This window comes from Pristiophorus japonicus, chromosome 6 (genome assembly GCF_044704955.1).
Source record: "Pristiophorus japonicus isolate sPriJap1 chromosome 6, sPriJap1.hap1, whole genome shotgun sequence".
Classification (NCBI taxonomy): Eukaryota; Metazoa; Chordata; class Chondrichthyes; family Pristiophoridae; genus Pristiophorus; species Pristiophorus japonicus.
In genome coordinates this window covers 181,199,963-181,219,558 of record NC_091982.1, presented here as the reverse complement: position 1 = coordinate 181,219,558, position 19,596 = coordinate 181,199,963, and the positions used below count along the sequence as shown (strand labels likewise).

The 19,596-nt window shown below is 44.4% G+C and overlaps 1 protein-coding gene across 6 annotated transcripts in view; it reads left to right on the top strand.

Moving 5' to 3' along the window:
• The window catches only part of LOC139265897 (lisH domain-containing protein ARMC9), a 182,921-nt gene that overhangs the window by 31,776 nt on the left and 131,549 nt on the right, over nucleotides 1-19,596 (top strand). For all 6 annotated transcript variants that reach the window (XM_070883456.1, XM_070883460.1, XM_070883459.1 and 3 more), the window contains exons 2-4: nucleotides 12,420-12,525; nucleotides 14,735-14,826; nucleotides 16,462-16,587. In XM_070883456.1, coding sequence (XP_070739557.1) covers nucleotides 14,776-14,826; nucleotides 16,462-16,587 — 177 coding nt within the window. In that variant the 5' untranslated portion in view covers nucleotides 12,420-12,525; nucleotides 14,735-14,775. The remainder of the gene's footprint in view (nucleotides 1-12,419; nucleotides 12,526-14,734; nucleotides 14,827-16,461; nucleotides 16,588-19,596) is intronic.

The following is a 19,596-nucleotide window of genomic DNA, read 5'->3' as shown; positions in this document are numbered from 1 at the left end:
GCATTCTCAGTGAAAGAATAAAAGGAAATAAAAACAAGAAAAGTGTAAATAAATCCAAGGAAAAGAGGAAGCAGATTCCAGGTCATTTAATCAAGGTAAAATTCAGTTAAATTAACATCTGCAACATTCTGATTTTAAAGAAACACAAATTTAACAACATCCACTATAAGTTATCAGATGATTCTGTGTGTATGTCTGTCATTTTGTGATAATATTCCACATTTTCTCCAGGTGGCATCCCAAATGTGACACTCAGGTTCCATAACCTTATATGTTTCTGGATGCCATCTAGTTGGGGGAAAAAAAGCATTAAAAAAATTCCTATACAGTAATAAAGCATCAGATGACTGGTATCCTCTTACGCTGTAAAAACAGGCCCTACGCCTGCTTCCACCAGCCGTAAAATTTTCATATGTAATTGCTGGGCTACGTTAGCCCAATTCTGCGGCAGCAGTTAGGTTTACAATGTCGGTGCGGATGATCTGTCAAGTCGGAACTTAACAAATCACAAGTTCAGGATTTTAGAGCATGTGCAAGCACATGCGGAAATACCGAACTTGCTATCCATTTCAAAGGCAGTATGACGGCATTCTCAGTATGCCAGCATACCCACTGCAAATTCTGCCCCAATATTTTTTCTTGGCTCTTTCGCCATCAGTCTGTGATATTTGAGTTTTAGACTTTGTAAAAATTGAGTTACTATTTGTCTGCTATTCTTTGATATTGTGAAGTCTGGATAAGTACATCAAAATAAACTGAAGAATAATAGTTATGATATTTGATGAAATAGCTGTGCCACATTTATATTATTTGATAAAGCTTGTCTTGGCCATTGGGTATTAAAATGGTGAATCAAATGCAGGGCTCAGTACTGGGTTCCTTGCTTTTTGTGGTATATATCAACGATTTAGATTTGACTATAGGGAGTATGGTCCCTATAGTCAACCACACAAAACTGGCTGTGTGGTTGATAATGAAGAAGAAAGTCGTGGGCTGCAGGAGGATATCAATCTACCAGTCAGGTGGGCAGAGCAATGGCAAATGGAACTTAACTCAGAGAAGTGTGAGGTGATGCACTTTGGGAGGGCTAATAAGGAAAGGGTAGGCCACTTAATAGTGTAGATGACAAAGGGACCTTGGAGTGCTTGTCCACAGATCCCTGAAAGTAGCAGGCCAGGTGGTTAAGAAGGCATATGGAATGCTTGCCTTTATTGGCCGAGGCATAGAAGAGCAGGGAGGTTATGCTTAAATTGTATAATACTTAGGTTAGGCCACAGCTGGAGTACTGCGTGCAGTTCTGGTCATCGTATTATAGGAAGACGTGATTGCACTGGAGAGGGTGCAGAGGAGATTTACTAGGATGCTGTTTGGAATGGAGAATCTTAGTTATGAGGACAAATTGGATAGGCTGTGTTTGTTCTCATTGGAACAGAGGAGGTTGCAAGGAAATCTCATTGAGGTATACAAAATATTGAGGGGCCTGGACATAGTGGATAGTAAGGACCTACTTCCATTGGTGGAGGGGTCTATTACAGGGGGGCATAGTTTTAAGGTAGGTGATGAAAGGTTTAGAGGGGATTTGGGGGGTTTCTTTATGCAGAGGGTTGTGAGGATCTGGAACTCGCTGCCTGGAAGAGTGCTGGATGCAGAAACCCTCACCACATCTAAAAGGTGCTTGGATGGGCACTTAATGGGCCCAAGTTTCCACACAATAAAAAACGGGCGCCCCTCCGAGCTGGGCGCCCGTTTTTCGCGCCTAAAACGGCGCCTAAAAAAACCCGCGCTATTCTCGAGCGCCTTGCAGCTCCATGTCTGCCTGGCGCGGCGTGCAGGGGGCAGAGCCTACCATTCGCGCCGATTTTGTAAGTGGGAGGGGGCGGGTACCATTTAAATTAAATTAGTTTTTTTCCTGCTGGCAACCCTGCGCATGCGCGTTGGAGCGTTCGCGCACGCGCAGTGTGAAGGAAACATTGGCACTTGGACAATTTTGTAGTTCTTTGTAGCTGTTTAATTTTTGAACATTTTTTAATAAAAGCACATTGCCATCGGCACATCAGCACTGAGGCTTCTTGCAGCAGTGAGAAGGCAGCAGGAAGCCTCAGAAGTTGAGCAGCCATTCCCAGCCGTCGGGAATGGCTGCTCAACTTCTGAGGCTTCCTGCAGCCTTCTCACTGTCTCCTTCCCGCCCGCCGTCTGGAACAGCTTCCTCCCCCCCGCTGCGTTCGGTCGATCGGGCCCGCCCGCCCGCCATCTGGAACGGCTTCCTCCTTACCCCCCCCCCCCCCCCGCTGCGTTCGGTCAATTGGGCCCGCACTCCCGCCCGCCCGCCGTCTGGAACGGCTTCCTCCTCCGCCCCCCCCCCCCCCCGCTGCGTTCGGTCAATTGGGCCGCACTCCCGCCGCCCGCTGTCTGGAACGGCTTCCTCCCCTCCCCCACCCCCCCCTGCTGCGGGCGGTCGGTCGGGCCCGCACTCCCGCCCGCCCGCTGTCTGGAACGGCTTCCTCCCCCCCCCCCCTACCGTCGGGAACGAACGAACAAACTTATGAGGCTGGCTGAAGCACTTTCACACAGGTAGGAAGATGGTTTATTTAATCTTTTCTTTGCTTATAAATTTTTATTCAGGTTGGATTTATTTGTATAATATTTGTAGAAGTATAAATAAGGATTTATTGTAGAATTTAATGAATTCCCTTCCCCCCCCCCCCACCTCGTTCTGGACGCCTAATTTGTAACCTGCGCCTGATTTTTTATTGTGTAGAACAGGTTTTTTCAGTTCTACAAAAATCTTCACTTGCTCCATTCTAAGTTAGTTTGCAGTGCGTTTTCACTGTGGAAACTTAGAAATCAGGCGTCAGTGGCCGGACACGCCCCCTTTTGAAGAAAAAATTCTGTTCCAAAGATGAACTGTTCTACCTGACTAGAACTGCAGAAAAAAAAATGTGGAGAATTGCAATTTCTAAGATAGTCCGTTCTCCACCAGTTGCTCCTAAAAATCAGGCGCAAATCATGTGGAAACTTGGGCCCAATGTGCCGTAACCTGCAGGATTACGGACCTAGAGCTGGTAATTGGGATTAGACTGGATGACCTTTTGTTGGCCTACGCAGTATTAATGCAGGGAATTGAATACGGCCAGGGTGATCTCCTGGGCTAGTTTCGATCGCCTGGATGGGTCGGAGAGGAATTTTCCCAGATTTTATTTCCTAAATTGGCCTGGGTTTTTAAACTGGTTTTTGCCTCTCCCAGGAGATCACATGGCTCCGGTTGGGGTGGAGTATAGAATGTTTCAATATAAGGGGTGTCGCAGTTGTGTGAGGTGGACTGGTTGGGCTGGGTGCTCTTTGCCTTTCTGTCATTGTTCATAGGTTTATATGTAACCTTTAGGGCTGCTGACCAAGGACCAAGCAGCTCTTTGTCGGCCGGTGTGGACGCTGTAAATTTCTATGTTTCTATGAGATTGGAAGTAGAAAGATAAAGAAGTGCAGGCTATGAAGATAAGTGGCAAGATGGAAATGGGAAGTTGAGAGGGAGAGGAGCAAGACAGAACAGAGGTAAAGTGGTGACATGGGCCCCTATGTTCCACTTGCTGCATCTTTGGCGTCTGCACATGTACGATTTTTTTTGTACGTTTGCGGCAGAAAAAAAAATCAGGACTTTCGCTAAACAAATATTTGAATTTAGCGCCGCGCTATCCGAAGTTGTCTGGGCGGGGTGTGGGGGGATGGAGAGCTTCAAGTCTACGTGAAAAAAGAAACTTCCTGATCTGGATCAGACATTTTTAAAGAGCCCTTTATGATCAGATTGTTTTTCCTTTTGTGACCGGATCATGCTGGCTGGATCTTTCTGCAATTTTGAGCATTAAAACCTGCAAACCATGTCTGAGAGGGAAGTGGAAGAGGAATTCGAAGGAGGAGAAGGAAGGGCCATTCGATTTCTCCCACACGAAGTGGTATCCTTGGTAGATATCATTGAGAAGAAATGGGATCTGTTGGCAACTTGGGGGGGGAAAAGCGAAAAAAAGTAAAACCTGCTACAATGGCTCAACGTTGGGATGATGTTGCGGTAGAATACAATGCAGTAGCCATCACCCGGAGAATCAGTGAGCAGCTGAAAAAGAAATGGCAGGACCTAGGATAATTAGTTAAAGTAAGTATATACTGCAATTACATTTGTAAATGTATGTGTGTGTGTGTGTGTGTGTGTGGCCACCACAGCACAAGGACCCTCTCTTTAAAAAGTTCTATTTTCATCTTTGCAGTTGAAGAATGCAAAGATCAGGAACCACAGGAATCGTACTGGTGGAGGTCCACCAAGTAAGCTGCAATTGAGTCAGTTGGAACAGAAGGTCTCTAATCTGATTAAAGCTCACTGGAGAAAATCCACCACCAATGTGGACGCTGGGCTTGGATCAAATAGATGGGGTAAGCCGTTCAATTTGCACTGTGGGTTGGCTAAATACTGTTTGGGCTAGCTAGGCTTTAATGGATGTTTTCAAAATGTTTTACAGCAGCTGCGCATCAGGAAGAGGCAGAAGGTGATCCAGAAGGACAAGCAGAAGTACCAGCAGAAGGACACCCAGAAGAGAGTCCAGAATTGTTTCCTGATTTTGAACAGGACGATCTGGATGAAGGCCAGCATGGATCAGGATGCGGGTCCCAGTGTGGTCCAGCAACATGCACCTGTGAGAGGGAAGCCCAATAGGGTCAAGGAGCAAGGCACAGGTGGGAGACGGCGAAGGAGGGTGGAAAGTATAGCTGAACCACAAGCGCAGGTAGACATGGTACAGCTCATCGGGATGAGTGGGGAGAGTATACAACTAACCAGGTCGCTCCTGGATGCCATGGATGAGGTGAGGGTAGAAATTGCAGGACTGTCAGGAGAAGTAGCAACACTGGAGGAATAGGCCCACCACTGGCAGGGCAGATTAGGGAGGGAATGGTGGATGCTCTTGATGCACTGTTGGGACAGCTGATGGGGAAATTGTTTGACATATGTGACGGAAATTTGCAGGTAGCTGCTGCAATAAGGGAACACACCCAGGTTGTCATTCAACAACACCAATTGGCGGCATCAACTGCTGCCACTCAAATCATCCCCAGACCACCCTCAGGGACTATACCGCAGGGTAATCCACAGCTTGAAAAAGAAGACGAAGATGAACCCGGGCCTTCCAGAAAGGTGTATACTAGGTCTGTACCTGTCCAACCCCACCACCAATGAAAAACAAAAAAATATAACCGTGGTCTCACTGGGGGGCTGAGGAAATCTGCTATGCCAACAGACCAGGCTAAGGGTAGAGGCACCAAGGCAGGTAAGAGGTGCACCACGCACTAGTGGTCGTTGAATAAGGGGGCAGAGAGATATTTGTATCTTGCTGTTACTTGGTTTAATAGAAAAGTTTGATGCAATAAAGTTTTGTTAATTGAAAATGTTAAAGTTTGCGCGGTTTAAAGTTTGATGCATGTTAATTGAAAATTTTAAAGTTTGATATTTCTTCATTGAAAAGTTAAATGTTTTATTAAAGTTAAGTACAAATGTCTAATAAACTTATTTTTTTAATTTAACCAGAATCAGTGCATTTATTTTGTGAATGTAACCAACATAAACCAACACAACATTATTAAAAGTGTAAACAGTCAACATGGTCATCATCAAAGGCAGTCCCTCGGAATCAAGGAAGACTTGCTTCCACTCTTAAAATGAGTCCTTGGGTGGCTGAACAGTCCAATACAAGAACCCCAGTCCCTGTCACAGGTGGGACAGATAGTCGCTGAGGGTAAGGGTGGGTGGGACAGGTTTTCCGCACGCTCTTTCCGCTGCCTGCGCTTGATTTCTGCATGCTCCCGGCATTGCATTTCGCCACGATAAGCAACCATGCCGCTGTTTCGTCTTCAGGTAGAAAAACATTCATGGATTAGCCACTGAAGCAAGTCTCTAGCAATGGCTAGAAGTCCCCTTGGTCACCCCACCCTCCTCCGCCATCGTCCTGCGGCTTGAGGTGGTTCCCCCTCCTGCTGCTGGTCCTCCTCCTCCTCACCCTTGTTGTCAGCCTCCTCCAAATCCTCATTCCTCCTTCTCCCCTCTGGAGGATCTTCAATATCCAGTACTTGACCCCTCATGATAGCCAAGTTGTGCAGCATGCAGCACACGACTGAACTGAGCGACATGGTGAGGGGCATATTGCAGGTAGCCTCCAAAGTGGTCCAGGCATTGGGAACACTGCTTTAAAACGCCAATTATCCTCTCTATGATGCTCCGTGTCGTTATGTGGAACATATTGTACTGACACTCTGCCTCAGTGCGGGGTTTGCGAAGGGGGGGGGTCATAAGCCAGGTGGTGAGCCCGTAACCTTTGTCCCCGAGTAACCAGCTCTGCCCTTACGGCAGCTCCTGAAACATTGCAGATTTAACGCTCTCATGTAGGATGAAAGCATCATGGATGCTACCGGGATATTTGGCATCCACTGCCATGATCCGCTGCAGAGCGTCGCACACCAGCTGCACATTTAGGGAGTGGAACCCTTTCCTGTTGCGGTAAACTTCGGAATCTTGCAAGGGTGCTCTCAAGGCGATGTGGGTACAATCCTGTACCCTGTACCCTGGGGAAGCCAGCATTTCTGGATAACCCATCAGCCCTGTCATTGCCTGCGTGGTCATGGGGAAAGTGATGAATTGGTCCCTTTTGGCATACAGTGCAGCAGTCACCTGACGAATGCAGCAATGGGTGCTGTGCTGAGAGATCGAGCATACATCCCCAGTTGAAGCTTTGAAATAATCCTGTAGCATAGAACGCAAGTGCCGCTGTTACCTTTATTTCTACAGGTAGGGCAGTCCTCCTTCCACTTCTTGGCCATATGTCTGCCCTGATTAGTTGGCAGATCTCAGCGATGACCACCTTTCTGAATCGCAGCCTGCAAATGCAGTCTGCCTCACTCAGTTGCAGGTATAAGCACCTCTCCCTATAGACTCACCGAGGGTAAAGCCTCCTCCCCATCAATCTGTCTCCCCGATATCGGCGCCATATTATTTGTCGCCTCTGCATGTGCATGCCATGTATGGCCAACGCCCTTATCACATCAGGCATGCTAAAAATTGCACCCATTATTATTGTTATTATGCAGATAAATACTTAAATCACTGACACCTCTCCTTTCCGCTTTGCTCTACAAGGCTGAGTGACACCCTAAATCGGACCACACCCTGATCTGCACGTGCGTTTGTTTGTACAGTGATTCTCTTGGTTCACCTGTGACAAATGCTAATTTCTAGCTTGCTGTTGTGCCTGTGCACTAAACTTCCTGATTACAATGATTCTCCCGGGCTCTGGTGCTTGTGTCCGGCCGAGCCTGCGACTCTGCCCGGCCGGCACACCTCCGACCCGTGCCTGGAGCCCGGCTAGCAACGATTGTGTTGGGGTGGATGGTCGCGATTTGGGTGAAAAAGAACCACACTCACCCTAACCCAGCAAAGTTATTTCAGTTCCCTCCCTCCGAAAAACTTACACATTTGTTTATTAAATTGTCTCGCTCCAAAAACTCAGAAATTACCTTCCGAGTTATTTTCAGAGTACCCTGTCCAAAAATATCCATGCATTTGTACTTTATTTTGTCGTCTTTTGCATGGCTCCAATGTCCTTTTGTACACTGCGTCGATTTCCTCAAGTTCACAGAGAAGGTTTTTTTTCTTGGGGCTTTTTGGCAGTGTGCGCCGCACTGACAAAAATCGTGGACGGCCAAAATTGCCTAACTGCACAAAAACGGCGTCCGAGACCGTTTTCATTCGTGTCGGCACCAAAATGTTTTAAACTGGTGCACATGGTCTGCGCTGACGTACAAACGTTGGTGAAAATTGGAAACTGAGGATTTGACGCCAAAAAATGGTGTACAATCGTGGCGAAAATAGGGACCATGAAGAGTGGCAGAAGAGGAATAGTAAGGTGAAGATGAAAATAAGCTGTGATGGTAAGTGGTGAGATAGAGTTGAGCTGAAGAGGGACAACCTGAAAAGAATAGAGGTGAGTTGGTGCAAAAGGGCTAAAGGGAGCAGCAGACTGACCGATAAGGTAGTGAAATGGAGAGGGACAGGACGAAAGATAATGTGATGTATAGCTTGAGAGAGGTTGAAAGGATGAGAGGGAATGTAGTGTGCAGGAAAGGACAGATTGATAGGAAAAGGTGCAAGGGAGGGCAGTAGACTGAGAGGTAAGATGGCAGGGCAGAAAATGTCATGTGTCGATGGATAGATTAGGAAAAAAAGCGGTGAGATATAGAGGGACGTGGTGAGAGAGAAAAACAAAACTTTGTTTAGTTTTTCAACAGTACACATTGATGTACTGTAAACGGGTGATTATTTAGTTGATTTTAGTATAGTCTCTTCCAGTCTGATACCATGCACTAGTGGGTTTATGAACAGCTCTTGTACCGTGTGATTGGAATCTATTTGCACTTTGAGTGAACAGCCTCATCAACTGGAGTTTTCAGTCCAGAGGTTTTAAAGGCATTTACTGCACATGGCTAATTTTATTCTGCCCTTCCTTCAACAAGCTTGTACATCAAACTGAAGTGTACCATTCTGTACAATGTATACCACCTCTGCCATAAATTATGTCTACATTTCCTCTTGTCTCTAAGCTGTCTAACATAGGCCTTTAATGGTACGTCTAGCACAAGTTTTGTTCTGTCATATTTGTCTAAATGCACCTTTGTGTTACATTTCAAAAAAAATAAAAAGAGGAAGTCAATCATTTGCAATAGTTTGAATTAAGTGACATAAATAACATAGCAAACTGGGAATTTATTCTTAAAATAAGTTGAATTATCAGATAATTTTGAATTAAGCAACTTTGAATTATGGAGCAGACTGTGTAGTGCTCATGTCATTATAAAATATGTATTTATTGTCTGACGAGTATTTATAAAGTTGAGTCTTGCTTCTACTTTGAAATGAGGAAGGGGAGCCAAAGACTCTTAAGTTACAGTGGTGTCATGTTTCGGGGTTTTTAAAAAAAAATCATTTTTCCACAGAAAGGATTTGGGAATGAGTTATGTTTAAGTGATATGTTTTAAAATAAAGTAAATTTGTATTGATTTAAAAAGTCACAGGCTGCAGCTACTGAAGCAGAGGAGGATTTGAAATATTAATGAGCCAGGCATTGAAGAAGTTTCCGCAATCAGTGGAGACATTAAGCAAATAATGATCTAGTCTCATGGCCTCATAAATATCCATATTTTTTAATGATCAAGGTGATTCTGTTCTTGTGTTGAGTGAGTGTTGAGAATATACTGTTGGAGAGAGGAGTGTGTTTAGTGTATCTGATACGGTAGCCTCGTGGTTATGGTATCGGGCTTGCACCCCACAATTTGAAAGATTTTGTGAGCTAATGTCAGAAGACGACCGTGAAAGTTGCCAGATTGTGGTTTAAAAAAAACAATTGGTTCACTAATGTCCTTCAAGGAAGGGAATCTGCTGCCCCTACCCAGTCTGGCCTACATGTGACTTCAGTTTACCCAGTCTGGCCTATATAGAAACATAGGCCCCAAGTTTCCACATGATTTGCTCCTGATTTTTAGGAGCAACTGGTGTAGAACAGAGTATCTTAGAAATCGGAATTCTCGTTATTTAGTTTGCTCCAGTTCTAGTCAGTTAGAACAGTTTCACTTTGGAACAGAATTTTTTTTTAAAAAGGGGGCGTGTCCGGCCACTTACGCCTGTTTTCAAAGTTTCGTCAGTGAAAACTTACTCCAAACTAACTTAGAATGGAGTAAGTGAAGATTTTTGTACGCTCGAAAAAACCTTGTCTACACTTTAGAAAATCAGGCGTAGGTTACAAATCAGGCGTAGGGAATGGGGGGGGGGGGGGGTATTTAAAGGGAAGTTTACAAACATTAAACACTTCAGTTTTACAAATAAAGAGCCATCATCAATAATAAATGATAAATACATCAATAAATCAACCAATAAATCAATCAAAAAAAATTAATAAGAATTTTTTTTTTAAAATCAATAAATAAAACATTTTCTACTTACCGACTGCAGCACCGGGAGCCCTCCAACAGCATGCTGGGATGCCCCCCCAGTGTGTCTCTGTCAGTGTCTCTATCTCTCTGTCTGTCTGTGTGTCTCTCATTCTCTGTCTGTCAGTGTCTGTGTTTCTGACAGCGAGGGGAGGGGGAGGAGGTGGGTAGAGGGAGAGAGGGGGGAGCAAAGGGAGAGAAGGGGGAGGGATGGGGGAAATGGGAGAGGGATGGGGAGAAGAAGGGATGGGGAGAAGGGGGAGAAAGGAGATGGGGTGGGGAGGAAGGAGATTGGGGGAGGGGGAAGGAGATTGGGGGAGGGGGAAGGAGATTGGGGGGGAGGGGGAAGGAGATTGGGGGGGAGGGGGAAGTAGATTGGGGGGGGCAGGGAAGGAGATTGGGGGGGGTAAAGGAGGTTGGGGGGAAGGGGAAGGAGAAGGGGGAGGGAGGCTGAACGGTCTGGACCCGAGACTTCGGGCAGAGCCCGTCCCCAGCACCAGATTTAAGGTAGGTGGCGTTGGGTCGGGTCGGGTGGGTGGTGGGAGGGAGGTCGGTTCAGTTCTGGTCGGGTCAAGGGAGAGGGAGGTCAGGTCGGGGGGAGGGAGGTCAGGTCGGATCCAGTCCGGGGGGGGAGGGGGTGTCGGGTCCGGGGGAGGGGGGTGGGGAGCGGGTGTCGGGACCGGTGGGGGGTGGGGGGGGGGGGGGGGGCGGTGGAGAGAGAGAGCAGGTGTCGGGGGGGGGGGGGAGCGGGTGTCAGGTCCGGTCAGGAGGCGGGGGGGGGGGGCGGGTGTCGGGTCCGGTCCGGCGGGGGGGGAGGGGGGGAGCGGGTGTCGGGTCCGGTCCGGAGGTGGGAAGCGGGAGTCGAGTCAGGTCGGGAGGAAGCAGGAGCTGGCCGTGGGAGGAGCCTTATTCACGCAGCCCCAGTGAGACCATTCGGCCAGGGCTAGGGGATGCGTGCTTCGGCCCCTCCCACACAGTTTCGGGCGCCTGGAGCTACTGCACTTGCGCGCATGTGCAGAGGTCCCGGCACTGTTTTCAGCGCAGGGACCTGGCTCCGCCCCCTACAGCTCCTGCTGCGCTGCGCCGAGGGCCAGAGGACCTGCAGGGAGGTGGAGAATCTGGAGGGTTTTTTTAGGCGCACTTTGCGCGAAAAATGGGCGTCCAGGTCGGGACTGCGCCGTTCTAGGCGCAGCTCGAAACTTGGGCCCACAGAAATTAGGTGCAGGAGCAGGCCATTCGGCCCTTCGAGCCTGCACCGCCATTCAATAAGATCATTGCTGATCATTCATCTCAGTACCCCTTTCCTGCTTTCTCTCCATATCCCTTGATCCCTTTGGCCGTAAGGGCCATATCTAACTCCCTTTTGAATATATCTAACGAACTGGCCTCAACAACTTTCTGCGGTAGAGAATTCCACAGGTTAACCACTCTGAGTGAAGAAGTTCTACCTCATCTCGGTCCTAAATGGCTTACCCCTTATTCTTACCAGACTAGGTGAACTGAAATCACATGTAGGCCAGACTTGAACTGGACCCCTGGTTCTGGAACTCCCCAGCAACGGGAACATTCTTCAGTTCAGTTCACCCAGTCTGGCCTACATGTGACTTCAGTTCACCCAGTCTGGCCTACATGTGGGAAACCCAGGGATGAGCAATTAATGCTGCCATGCTCATGGCATCCACTTTGCTTGTTGGTGAAGCCCTGTGAATGTGCAATGAGATGGAGGCACTCCCTTTCCACTTCCACCAAATGCAGGGAGAGAAGTGGACACTTGCTGAGTGGAAACTTGTTTAGCTCAACCCCCGAGCCAGCCAAGACCAGAAGGCTGAGCAGGAAAAGTTAAGTGAGCCCGCCAATAAGGATAATGTAGTGTATTTTTTATTATCATTTTTGTTCTTGAGGCTATTAAGTTAGTTGAATTAAGGTGAGACTTGATTACACTTGTTACTCTGCAGGCTAGCTTACTGTCTGTAAAATTAAGAGCTTAAAGATTCATATTTGATCTCATCTCACTAAAGTGTTTTCAGGCTGCTTAATTAGAGATTGGAGGAGTGCGTGTGAGGGCATTTGTCAGACAGCATATCCAGTTCAGAGCACAAGGTGTTCCAATTGTTACATCCCAAGTTACGCTATTGTTTGATTAAATATTGGGCAGTATAGGTACATTCCTGAATGTAAGATATTTAGACCGCTTACTGGAGTAACTAGCACTGCTGAATTCCAGAGAATATCTAAGACAGACCTGAGATTTGTAACAAATGTTTTTAAGTATACATGGGTGCTCTTTTTTTGGCAGCACGAAGTTAATAATTGTTTTCTCTTCAGATGAGGAAAGTAGAAATCTGTGTGACCCTGAGAGTTTTTATTCTTTAACTCACTCTTTGCTCATTTTTTTTTCTTGCTAACAGCACATCTTTTAAGAAAGTTATTTAATCACTTTCCAACATTACCAAGACTACCTTTTTGGAATCATTCTTCATGTAGAAATGGCTGATGAAAGACTCCACTAGAATGGTATGTTAACAACAGAGCCATTTGTAGCCAATATTCTATATCGAACATTACGTTGTTGACAGTGCGTCAAGGGAGATCTTTCTCTCGTTTAAAAGAGCATTGTACCGCAACTTACCTTGTGTTAATTGCTGCAAAATAGGATGGGTAAGCAAAACCTCTAGATAAACATAACCTGAATTAGGCTAAAATTAAAGCACATCGCCTTCTGTGACTCTGCAATGTTCTTAAATTGTAACTGTAGAATATCATAGCTTTGACGGTGTATTATGGATATGCTTTTACTTATGAAAAATGGTATACGGTAAGTTATGGTTGCGTTTTAAGGGCGTTTTTTTCACAAACAAAAGTGAATTACTTGACTGTATAAATAGAAGAGATGGGACTGCAGTTATTTCTCAATTATTTACTCCACTTGTGTAGATTATTCTTTCAAAAGGTCCTCTTGAGACTTTGCCATTTGTAGAAATTATGTTTAAAATTGTTTGCATATATATAGTCGCTATCCTCAGCATTTGCATTGAAGAAATTGGATTGTGAGAGTTTAAGAACATTTCATTTGAAGAATGATGATAACATGCAGGATGCAAAAGGACAGCGAGAATGCCAGGGTACATAGACACATGAGGTTCATTCACCACCACTAGATAATAAGGCAATATAGATGTATACAAGTTGTAGTAACATGCCGTCTGAATATTATGCCAACTTTTAGTGGCCAGACCAGGAAAAAAGAACAATGGTTCCCGATTCAACTGCAGCATTCCCTGGAAGAGATCAGGGTGATTCAGGCCCGACCGTAGATCCTCCCAACATTTGGTTCTAGAATAACAAGCTGTTAGATCGAACACAATCTATTCTCTTCATCATCTTATAAACTTCGATCAGATCACCCCTAAGTCTGCGCTTCTCTAAAGTGTAGAGTCCTCTATGTTGGTCGGTGATTGGAGTGTGGGCAAGTACAGCAGGAGTGGCGAGTGATCGTGGAGCGATGTGATCGGGCCCAGGAGAGGCGTGAGTTTGAGCCTAGGGGCAGCACGGGCCAGCCTACACTGCGATTGTGTGCGCACTAGGTCCGTGCAGCAGAGCTGGTATCTAGTCGTCTTGGGTAATCCTTGCCACTGGACCACCACCTAGCTCTGTCAAGCCCGTGTGGTGGCTGGTGTGCAACGGCCACCACACATTAAAAAAAATCCACGCAGGCATCTTCCACCCTTCAGGATGTAGTTCAGGACCTGGAATATTCAGGATCTGAAACACCTGTGAATTCATCCCTTTTTGGCGTGGAAGCAAGTCATCCTCGATAGGCGGGACCACCTATGATGATGATGATGATAGATGAGCATATATAATGGGCCATAAGGATTATATACAAGCACTCTTCTCCTCCCCAAGACTAGGTAAATCATCAACGAGGATGCACACATCCACCATCAGTGCAGTGAGCCACTATGATACTGTTAGATATCACTGATCTCTTCCCCACCCACTGTTCACCAGATAGGAATAAATTTAACAGTAAATTTACAGTTTTTTAGCCTTTCTTTAAATTACAAGATTGCTTTGGTTACAATCACAAGGAAAACAAGTTGCCACGGTTGCAAATACATTACTCCACATTGATACCTAGTTTTTAATTTGTATATACGAATCACTTCTGCACAAAATACACTATCCTGTTACCCCACATCTTATGCTGGAGAAAGCTTAGATTTTACTTCTCAAGTCTTTGTCAATGCAGTAAAGCTATTGCCGGAGCTCCAATGATTCTAATACCCAGAAACTCATGTACAATTAACCAGTGCCACATTCAGAACATATGTCACTTTGTACTGTGTGTTTATAGATGGGATTTACTCATAAATGCTGTAGCCAAAAACCATAGCTTTAATTTTGTTTAGAACTGCAGTGTTCGTTGTGATATTCTCAATAATTTGGTGTCCACTTTAAAAACAAGATCTTAAAATACCTAGTTATTCACAGCATAAAGAACCTTTCCCCAAGTATAATGGAAATAAACCATGACTTGTACTTTAGCATTTTAGCAGATCAGAATTATGCTCATTTTCATGCAGTGGTATAAATTCTCATAAAAAGTGTGCCATATTTAACTCGTGCATTTTATGATCAGCTTTTACCCAAAGTCATTTGAACTTTATAGATTTTTTGATTATTCCTTATCATTATATTTTGAATTGACTTATTTTTATAGATTGTTTGGCTATGAGACGTTAAGACATTATATGGATCATCATGGGGGACAACTTGGCACAAGAAGCCGAGCTTAACGGTTTGGTAAAGGAGGTAGGTTGGCAGAAACTACATCGGAAAGAGTATTGCTATCTGTACCCATTGAAAGATGTTCAAATTAAATGCTGCTGATGGTCCAGAATTTACTGTCAAAGTAACAGTGAACCTATTGGTGCTCACAAATTATTTATGTGCAAATGGGACAGCAATTTCAGGTAGATTGGCAGATGCTCGGTTAAACGTGGATATGCAAAAGTTGCTGTATGAGTTGTGCTGTTCTGCTGTTTGCTTCACGAAAATGGCATTGCGCTGTCTTGCTCACCATTGAAAATTACTTTTCCATTCTGTCTCTCTTTTCTGTCTCTCAATCTAATCTTTCTTTCCCTCTCCTTATTTCTCTTTCTAAATCTGATTTGGCATTAAATTCACCCACTCTAATTTAGTCATTGCACTGTTAATTTTACAATCCTTTGGTTAAGGAGATACACAGTTGCTTTCCCTGTTCTCTCAGACCCTGGATGTCTGGTTTCCCTCACTGCACCATTATTAGCTCATACTTTCAGCAACATGCCACACAAAAAATGAACAAACCTAAACGGTACAAGGGCAAGTAACGGCAGATGTCCTACCATGGCAAATTCTGGCCCGTGATAATTTGAGGAACTGGTTTGAGGACTGGGGACTTCTGATACTGAGCCCAAAAATGTGGGAAACTAAATTGAGATAATGCTGAAATAAGCAAATCGCACAAGTGAATGCAGAATTATAATATATTGTCAGTATTGATCAAGCGATTTTTAAATAATGAAATCATAATTCTTTGTAATTTTTTGATTTTTGGAAGCTGAGATACCCTTGCCTTCTCGTGCTAGAGAACAAGGAAAGGGAGTGAGCAACATTAAGTTCTATCTTAGGCAGCATCCCACAGTTGCAGGTATTAAATGGACCCCAAGGGTAGCAAGTCTGCCGAGGGCCACAGGTAACATGCTGCAAATGGCCTCGGGCCATATTATAATTTCATAGCACGAACTGCCTAAAGTTTGGTTTCAGTTCAGAACCTATTCTTGAGCCTGAAGTTTGTGCATATATGAGCATTATGGGATATATATGGGTGCTATGCCATGTTGTAAACTGTAGTTTATTTTAAATCACGTAAATCTGTTTCAGACGAAGAGACATGTAAAACGTTTGGAATCACCCATCCCTGGCTTAATTCCACCATTTGCTCTGCTAAACCAATTCAATGTAATCACAAAATGGAGTAATTGAAAATATTTTTATCAGAAGAGCATGGGGATTATTTTTATCTTTTCCTATTCAGTCCTCCTCCTTTCCACTCAATTTCAAATTTTCTGCCTTCCCTTTTAGTTCCCATACATTCCCAGCCAAAAGAGAGCTGTTATGCCTCTGCCAGTGTTACTCTTGAGCTGGCTGGTATTGTAATCTGATCCAACTAAAATATGAGAGAATAATATTACTCAGTGGCTGCCCATGCAATATATAAATAATTTGTTTATTAAAGCAGGTGCTGATGGTGACATTTACTGTTTAACATTTTCTATCCAATAATATAGTATTTTAAAAAAGCTAAAGTTGAATTAGAGTGAAATATTGAAATTATTATTGTAACTATCAGAAAATATCTTGCATAAATTATCGCACATTAAACTTATTTTCTCTTTCACTCAGTATTTAAAGTTTGCTGCTTTTGAGGAAACTGTGAATGTGTTTGATAAGGAATGCAAAAACAAGGGAAAGACAATCCCAAAACCACCAATGAGTGCTGGCCAAGATTTTAAGACTTCACACATTCAGGTAAACTTTGTGTGTTCTTTGTATCACCATGTTAGAGCTTTTAAGTAATCCGTGCTATGATAATTATTACTTATGAAGCATACTTTTGGACATTAATCATGGTATGGTCTTTCTATCACACAGAATCGCCGCTGACATCCTGCTTGTTCTATCAGTTACCAGTACAGTTTCCGTTTCATATAATGGTTATAGCATGGAAGAAGGTCATTCGGCCGTCGAGCTCATGCCGACTCTCAGCTAGTCCCACTCCCCTACCATTTCCCCGTAGCCCTGCAATTTTTTTTCCTTCAGATACTTATCCAACTCCTTTTTGAAAGATAAAATTGAGTCTGCCTCCACCACCCTTTCAGGCAGTGCATTCCAGATCTTAACCACTCACTGTTTAAAAACGTTTTTTCTTGTGTCGCCTTTGATTCTTTTGCCAATCACCTTAAATCTGTGTCCTCTGTATCTCGGCCCTTCTGCCAGTGGGAACAGTTTCTCTCTATTTACTCTGATTTTGAACACCTCGATCGAATCTTCTCTGCTCCAAGGAGAATAACCCCTATTCTCCAGTCGATCAACATAACTGAAATCCCTCATTCCTGGAATCATTCTCATCAATCTTTTCTGCACCTTTTCTAAGTCCTACACATCCTTCCTAAAGTGCGGTGCTCAGGACTGGACTCAATACTCCAGTTGGGGCTGAACCAATGTTTTATAAGGGTTCATCATAATTTCCACACTTTTGTATTCTGTACCTCTATTTATGAAGCCCAGGATTCTGTAAGCCTTTTTAACTGCTTTTTCAACTTGCCCTGCCACCTTCAACGATTTATGCACATATACCCCCAGGTCTCTCTGCTCGTGCACCCCTTTAGGATTGTACCATTTAGTTTATATGTCCTCTCCTCATTCTTTCTACCAAAATGCATCACTTTACACTTTTCTGTGTTAAATTTCATCTGCCATGTGTCCGCTCATTTCACCAGCCTGTTTATGTCTTCCTGAAGTCTTATCACTCTCCTCACTGTTCACTATTCTTCCAAATTTTGTGTCATCTGCAAATTTTGAAACTGTGCCCTGTACACCCACATTCAAGTCATTAATATATATCAAGAAAAGCAGTGATCCTAGAACTGACCCCTGGGGAACACCACTGTATACCTTCCTCCAGTCCGAAAAACAACTGTTTACCACTACTCTGTTTCCTGTCACTTAGCCAATTTTTTTGTCCAGGCTGTCACTGTTCCTTTTATCTATGGGCTTCAATTTTGCTGGCAAGCCTATTATGTTGCAATTTGTCAAACGCCTTTTGGAAATCCATGTACACTACATCAACTGCATTACCCTCATTAGCTCTCTCTGTTACCTCATCAAAAAACTCGATCCAGTTAGTTAAACACGATTTGCCTTTAACAAATCCGTGCTGGCTTTCCGTAATTAATTCACCCCTATCCAAGTGACTGTTAATTTTGGTCCTGATTACTGTTTCTAAAAGCTTCCCCACTACCGAGGTTAAACTGTAGTTGCTGGGATTATCTTTACACACTTTTTTGAACAAGGGTGTAACATTTGCAATTCTCCAGTCCTCTGGCACCACCCTCGCAACTATGGAGGATTGGAATATTAAGGCCAGTACCTCCGTGATTTACGCCTTCAATTCGCTCCGCATCCTAGGATGCATCCCATCTGCTCCTGGTGATTTATCTACTTTAAGTATAGCCAGCCTTTCTAATACCTCTATCAATTTTTAGCCTATCAACTGTCTCCACTACCTCCTCTTCACTCTGTGTATGGCAGCATCCTCTTCCTTGGTGAAGACAGATGCAAAGTACTCATTTTGTACCTCAGCCCTACCGTCTGTCTCCATGCATACGTCTCCATTTTGGTCCCTAATCGCCCCCACCCCTCCTCTTGCTACCCTTTTACTATTTATATGCCTATAGAAGACTTTTGGATTACCTTTTAGGTTGGCTGCCATTCTATTCTCATACCCTCCCTTTGCCCCTTTTATTTACTTTTTCACTTCTCTTCTGAACTTTCTATATGTAATCTGATTCTCAGATATATTTGCAATCTGACATCTGTCATTCATGCTCTTTTTCTGCTTCATCATATTCTCTATCTGTTTTGTCACCCAGGGAGCTCTGACTTTAGTTGCCCGACCTTCTTTCCCCCTCGTTGGAATGTACCTTGTCTGTATCAGAACTATTTCCTCTTTAAAGGCAACCCATTGTTCCACTACAGTTCTGCCTGACAATCTTTGATTCCAGTTTACCCATGCCAGATCCATTCTTATCGCAGTGTAGCTGTGGCTCAGTGGGTAGCAAACTCGCCTCTGAGTCAGAAGGTTGTGGATTCAAATCCCACTCTAGAGACTTGAGCGCACAAATCTAGGCTGACATTCCAGTGCAGTACTGAGGGAGGGAGTGCTACACTGTCGAAGGTGCCATCTTTCGAATGAGACGTTAAACCAAGGCGCTCTCAGGTGGATGTAAAGTGTAACTGCTCTATCAAATTCATCTGCTCTATCCTCCTATTTCTATACTCATGCGCAAGAGAGTATAGAAATAGGAGGATAGAGCAGATGAATGCGTGGCTGTTGAGATGGTACAGGAGGGAGGGCTTCAGATTACTGGGGCATTGGGACCGGTTCTGGGGGAGGTGGGACCTCAACAGAGCCAGAACCAATATCATCGCGGGGAGTTTTGCTAGTCTGTTGGGGAGGATGTAACATTAGAAAGAGGAAATAAAGTGCTCAAAGGATTGGGAGAGGCAGAGAGCACTAAAGTACAAAATAGTAAAGTATTAGATGGGGTCCAACTAAGAGAGAATACAGGGTGGTCTAAGATGGGTTTACAGTGTATGTATGTGAACATACGACACGTAGTGAACAAGGTAAGTGAGCTGCGGGCAAAATAGCCACATGGGAATATGATGTTGTGACAATAACTGAGACCTGGCTCTCAAAAGGGCAGGATTGGGTATTAAATATTCCTGGTTAAAGTGTTCAGGAAAGATGAGGAA